The following is a 5,732-nucleotide window of genomic DNA, read 5'->3' as shown; positions in this document are numbered from 1 at the left end:
CCCCACAGGAGGTTCCAGAAGATGATGGGGTGGGCGGTGGGCAGCTCCGGCAGGGCCAGCACCTCGCTGCCCTCGTTCTCCACCAGCGACTCCAGCTCCTTGCGCAGCACCAGCGGGCTCAGGTACGCCCACGCCCCCCCCTCCGCCCGCCGCGAGGCCCCCTGTCGGGCACAAATGGGGAGGGCAGTGAAGGGCCCGTGCCACGCCCCGTCCTCAGGGCCATGCTTCCCACCGAGCCACGTGTCCAGCGGTTTCTGGGATGTGCCTGGCCCTCGATGCCCATCTCTCCCCAGCACCACAGGGACCCCCGGGGGGCAGCACACACTCACGCCATTCCCCAGGGCCCTGTGGCCCAGCCCTTACCCCCATGTGCCCGTTGCAGAGCTGGGGCTCATCCAGGGCCAGGCAGAGCCTGCGGTCACTGAGCACAGGGCCTGGGCCCCCAGGGACAGGGGCATCTTTGCTGCCACTGGCACCGACAGGGGTCGGCTTGGGGCCGGGGGCACTGTGGGAAGACAGTGGGAGGGGTCAGCCCTCGGAGCTCCACCTCCCTGTCCCACCCACAGCACCTGCCCTGCTTCGGGCACCTGGGTCGGGAATCAAAGGTCTGGACGCTGAGCAGCGGCACGAAGGGGCAGGAGCAGAAGGGGCAGGTGGTGTTGAGGTTGGAGTCGTCGGGTGCCCAGCCGGCCATGATCTCCTCGTCGTACACCAGCGAGTCACAGGCACGGCACAGGGAGCAGCTAGACAGCAGAATCTGCCGGCAAAGACCGTGGGAAGCACATCCCGCCTGGGCTCCAGGCTCGGGACCCGGGCTCCTTCCCCGCCTCCCTCCTCAGGGACCGGGTGCGGTGGGTGTGTGCCCCACAGTCTGCATGGGAGGGGCGATCCTCACTTCCAGGGAAGGTGGCTGGCAGGACCCGGGGGTGTCACTGAGATGCTCTGAGGAATGGCGAAGGCTCAGGCCGCTGACGGAGGACTCTGAGAGGTCCCACTCACTGCCCAGAGAGGCTGAGCTCTGCCGTTACATGAGAAAGTATGGTCAGCCGGCCCCGTGCCCCTCTCCACTGGGATGCTGGCTTCAGCCACCCCTTGGCCCTCTGGCATGCCACGTTCGCAGCCCCCCGCCCCAGGCCTCCTGGTGCTGAAGTGTCTGGACCGCCCTGGCTGGCTACCTCAGAGGCCGTGGATCCAGGCCGCTCCCGGGGACGCAGGAAGCTGTCCATGGGGCTGCGGCGGGCTGGGGGGGGCAGGTCAGGGGGCAGCTCTGGTGGGGGAATTCGAGAGGCAGGGGAGCGGCGGGAAGGAGTGAGCAGCTGTTGGAGGCGGGCACCCAGCCCTCGTCGGGGGGTGCCGGCCTCCTCCTGGCGCCCGCCAGCCTTGGGGACCCGCCCACTTAGCCTTTCCAGGGCTTCAGTGGACTGGGTACTCAGAGCCAAGCCCGAGTCCCCTGGGCTGCCTCCAGGTACTGGCTCCTCCCCAGTCAGGCTCAGGTCCGAGAGGCTTCCGTCGCGCCAGGGCACAGGGGATGCCCGGGGCTCCAGCACCCCCAAGGCCTCCACCACTGCAGGGCAGGAAAGAATCAGGGAAGATGGAGCCCAGCCCCTCCTCCAGAAACTGAGTAAACACAGTTCCCGGCTGCACAAACTCTGGCACCACAACCACCCCCCCCACCCGCCCATGACGGCATTCTGGGCAAGATTCCCTCAGTCTGCAGTCCCCACCACAGAGGGCCACCCCTCCGTCCTGGCTCTGGCCTGCCCCTGGCTTATCGGCAAGTGGTTAGGCAAGCTGACGGGGGTGTGGGTCGGACGAGGGCACTCACTGTGGGCCACGCCAGCCTCCACAGTGGGCCGTGCCCCTCGGGCACTGCCCAGGCTGCCGCTCTTCACCAGGCGCCCCGTGGGCGAGGCCGGGTCCCGCAGGCTTCGCCCAGCCCAAGTAGTCTGGCGCTGAAGGGGGCGGGCAGGGGCGGGGCGCTCCGGAGAGGGTTCTGCAAAGGCCAGGGCGGGCTGGAAGGCACCCAGCCAGAAAGCCGGCCCCTGATCCGAATGTGAGCTTCTTGCATGGCCCTGGGTTTGCAGGGCTCCTTCCAGGCAGAACTTCGTCTCTTTTGTTAGCGGCTAAGTGCGGTCTGTCCATCCCCAGAACACCCAGCACCGAACGCGAGGCCAGCCCCAGCTCTCCCGGCCTGAACCCCAAGGCCGCGTCCCCAGCCCCTGCCCACCTGTCTGGGAGCTGCTGGCCTCCTGTGCTGCCTCTGGCTGCTGCTGCTGCTGTGGCTGCCGCCGGGCTCTCAGGGGCTGGCGGAACTGAGCCGCCCCCAGGACGACGTTCCGGAGCTTGGCCCAGCGCAGGCGCCCACCTGGCGTACCGGTGGGCCACTTGCTTTCCAGCACAGCCTGCCAAGCACAGTGCCCACTGAGATGGCCTCCTTCCACGCCCCGACCCCAGCCTGACACCCGCTGCCTGTCCTGGAGCCCTGGGGGCCACCTTGCCCTCCAGACCTCCTGCTAGGGCTGTCCTGCCAAGGGCTCAGTCAGGAAAAACAGCCCAGAAGTGGCAGCTGGTGGGCACCTGTGAGGGCGTCTGAGGAAGCCAGACGCAGGGCAGACAATTTGTATCCAGACTCTGCAACTTAGAAACTACGTGGTTTTGGAGAAATCATTTCACTCTTTTGGTCGTTAGTTTCCTCATTTGAAAAACATTAGTGTCACGATTTAGAGCCTGAACTCCGGAGACATCGATATGTCCATGTTCACATCCTCCCTCCCTAACCTGGCACTGCGGGACCTCGGACAAGTCACTAACTCTGCAACCGTATCGCCTCGGCTGAAAGGTGGGGACAATATCCTTCCACCTGGTGGGACTATGGTGGAGACCAGATCATGTAAAGTGCACCCCGGCACCCCGGCTAACACTGTCAGCTGTCCCCGGGAGCCAGTGGGACCCGCCCGCCCTCCTTGGGAGGGGTCTCATGAGAACCAAAGCAGCCGAGCGTGAACAAACGCACTGCAGGTGCTGAGACAGGACAGGTGCACATGGGACAGGTGCTTCCCGGACCTATGGATGGTATGGGTCCAGTCTCTGAGGACAGGGGACAGCGGCAGGTGTCAGAGAGCAGACCCCCCCCCACCCTCCCGGACACATGCCTGGCACAGGCGGCCATCCCACCCGGCCCAAGCTCCGCACCTTGTTGTAGTAGCCGTAGGTGATGGTGTTGGGCACAACGCCCGCCTGTCGCATCTCCAGCATGACCCGCACAGACAGCACAGGCTGCCCGTAGTGCGAGCACAGCTGCATCAGCACCCGGTAGCACACCTGGGCCAGGGGAGGTGCAGGGTGAGGGGCTCGCTCCCAGCCGCCCCCCCCCTCGCCCCCCGGCAGTTCAGCCAGCTCCTCTTCCAGCCTCTCCAGTTCTCACAACAGGCTTCGCTGGCCCCTAGTAGTTCCCAGGGCTGCCTCAGAGCCACCCACCATCCCTGCCAGCCATCATCCCTGCCGCCCCTGCCACCCTCTGGTCCCCGCTGCTGTCCCCCGACCATGCTCATCCCGCAGGTGCTGTGGGGAACCAGCCGATTCTGGGGCCTGCTCTCAGCTCCCCGCGGGCCTGCCTGCCCTGGTCTCCGGGAGTCTCCCTGCCGCAGCCCCCGCGGTGGCACCAGCTCCCGGGGGGCCGGCCTGGGCGCCCACCTCGTCGGGGAGCACCACTTTGTGGCTCTCCATCTGGCGCAGCACGTGGTAGGCCGTGTGCAGCGCCTGCACGCGGGAGGGCGCCGACCGCACGTACGCGGGCAGGCACAGGAACCACAGCCCGTAGCAGTGCCCCAGCAGGCAGCGCGCCCACAGCTCGGGCACGGCTGCAGACTTCTGCGCCACCCGCTGCGCGACCTTCATCTCCTAGGTGGGGCGGGGACACACGGGGTGAGTACAGGGCCAGGGCAGGGCAGGTCTTAAAAACCGCGCGGGAGAAGTGGCCCCCGAGAGCGAGCTGTGCTTGGAGGCAGGGATGCGGCCTCGCCCGGCAGCCCCGGGCAGAGGCCTGGCCCTGGAATGTGGGCAGGTGCCCGGAGCCCTGCAGAGCTCAGAAGACGAAGACGATAGTGATGACAATGGTCACAACGGCTAATGTCTTCTGTGCCAGGCATACGTGAACCCCCCAACGACCTCACACCCATTTCACAGACGAAGCTGGGGCGGCAGCCCTGGGCTGGGCCGGTGCCCCTGTGGGCCGCCTGCGGGGTACCTGCTTGGTACGGCGAGGGGCGGGGCTGCTGGGGGCGCTGCGGGAGGGGCCCGGCACAGGAAGGGCCCCGGCTTGCTCTCGGGGAGACTCGAACAGCTCGGCCCGCAGCTCCGGGAACCCGTCGTAGCTGAGGGGCGGAGGGGCCGCATCAGGTGTGGTGAGCACTAAGCTAGCCGCGTGGCCTGGGACAAGCAGGGGGCACGAGAGGCGCTCACCAGTACTGGGGACTGGGGTCAGTGCCCTCTGTTGCCGGGGGCTCCTCAGGAGGCGTGATGAAGACGGTGAGCTCGCTCCCAGACAGCTCCTCCAGCTCCACCAGCGGGGTGGGCTCTGGCTTCTCCTGCTCCGGGCGGACCTGGAGCCCCATGGCAGAGCGCGAGCATCAGGACGGCGGGCGTGGAGCGGGGCCGCCGTGTCCCTGTCCCACAGCGGCATCGCCCGCAAAGCACACCCATGGGAGGGAGCAGTCCAGGCCCTGCGGATGCCGCCGGGGCGGGGTCTGGCGGGGCGACGCGAGGTGCGTGGAGCCAGCGCGTGCGGCTGCGCGGCTGCGCACTGTGACTCCGGGGGCACCGGCTCGGGCACGGCCGGCTGAGAGTGGTGCTTATAGTGGCCATGGGGTAACAGAGACAGCCCGGAGGAGAGCGGAGGGCAGAGGGCACGGAGGGAAGGGCCGGCGCCTAACCTTGTCGACACAGGAGTCGAAGAACTCGAGGGCCGCGTGCCGGGCGGAGCCGAAGGAGCACTCCTCGATGAACTGCGAGAACATCTGCGTGCGCAGCAGCTGCGAGTACAGCTTGTGGCTGGAGCGCTCCCGGGACTTGAGGAAGCCTGGGGGAGCGGGAAGGGGCCGGGGAGGCTGCCAGGCTTCCCTGCCACAGCCACCCGCTCCTGAACCCCTTCCCTGGCCCCCTGCCCACGTGGCGTCCTGGCCATCACAGCCATCATCTCATCGGCCCCTCTGGCACAACCAGCCCACCCACCAGGCCGACGGGCTCAGCCTCCAGTGCCAGGGTCCCATGGAGTCCGGGTTGTTGGTACCCACTCCCTCAGACAGGGCTTCTCCGAGGCCAGTGTCTCTGAAGAGCGCTCTGGCCGTGGGGTGGCTCACCACAGGCATCCCTGTGCCCAACCCAAGCCCAGGGCTCCCAGGGGGCCGGGCCACAGCCATTACATTGTCCTCTTCCTCCCTCCAAGCCCAGAAGGGTGTGTGGCTCAAGCTGGTGCCCACGAATGTGTTTGCCCAGTAAAGGAACGAGCAACTGGGTGGCCCCAGTCCCCGGGGCCAGCCCTCCTGCGAGACCGTCCCCAAGCAGGGACAGGCTCCCTTTACCCTGCAGGAAGAAGAGGTTGTCCACATCCCGAGCGCCCTCAGAGGGGGCCTTGGTGAGTGGGCGCAGGAAGTCACGATAGCCCTTGAGCAGACAGGCCATGAAGCGGAGGAAGGCGCCCTGCACCTCGCGCTCCAGCCGGGCCCGGCGGCCGC

General features: G+C 67.5%; 1 protein-coding gene across 1 annotated transcript in view; it reads right to left on the bottom strand.

Moving 5' to 3' along the window:
* The window catches only part of DENND4B (DENN domain containing 4B), a 13,702-nt gene that overhangs the window by 2,202 nt on the left and 5,768 nt on the right, over window positions 1-5,732 (bottom strand). Inside the window, 13 exon segments of the mRNA XM_006923667.3 lie at window positions 7-161; window positions 364-505; window positions 588-757; window positions 896-1,018; window positions 1,176-1,564; window positions 1,826-1,993; window positions 2,228-2,402; window positions 3,193-3,321; window positions 3,694-3,900; window positions 4,247-4,373; window positions 4,462-4,601; window positions 4,932-5,077; window positions 5,580-5,732. The exon segment at window positions 5,580-5,732 is cut by the window's right edge and continues 21 nt beyond it. Coding sequence (XP_006923729.1) covers window positions 7-161; window positions 364-505; window positions 588-757; window positions 896-1,018; window positions 1,176-1,564; window positions 1,826-1,993; window positions 2,228-2,402; window positions 3,193-3,321; window positions 3,694-3,900; window positions 4,247-4,373; window positions 4,462-4,601; window positions 4,932-5,077; window positions 5,580-5,732 — 2,224 coding nt within the window.

Source organism: Pteropus alecto, unplaced genomic scaffold (assembly GCF_000325575.1).
Source record: "Pteropus alecto unplaced genomic scaffold, ASM32557v1 scaffold49, whole genome shotgun sequence".
Classification (NCBI taxonomy): Eukaryota; Metazoa; Chordata; class Mammalia; order Chiroptera; family Pteropodidae; genus Pteropus; species Pteropus alecto.
The sequence above is the reverse complement of the archived record's forward strand: the minus strand, read 5'-3'. Positions and strand labels throughout refer to the sequence as shown.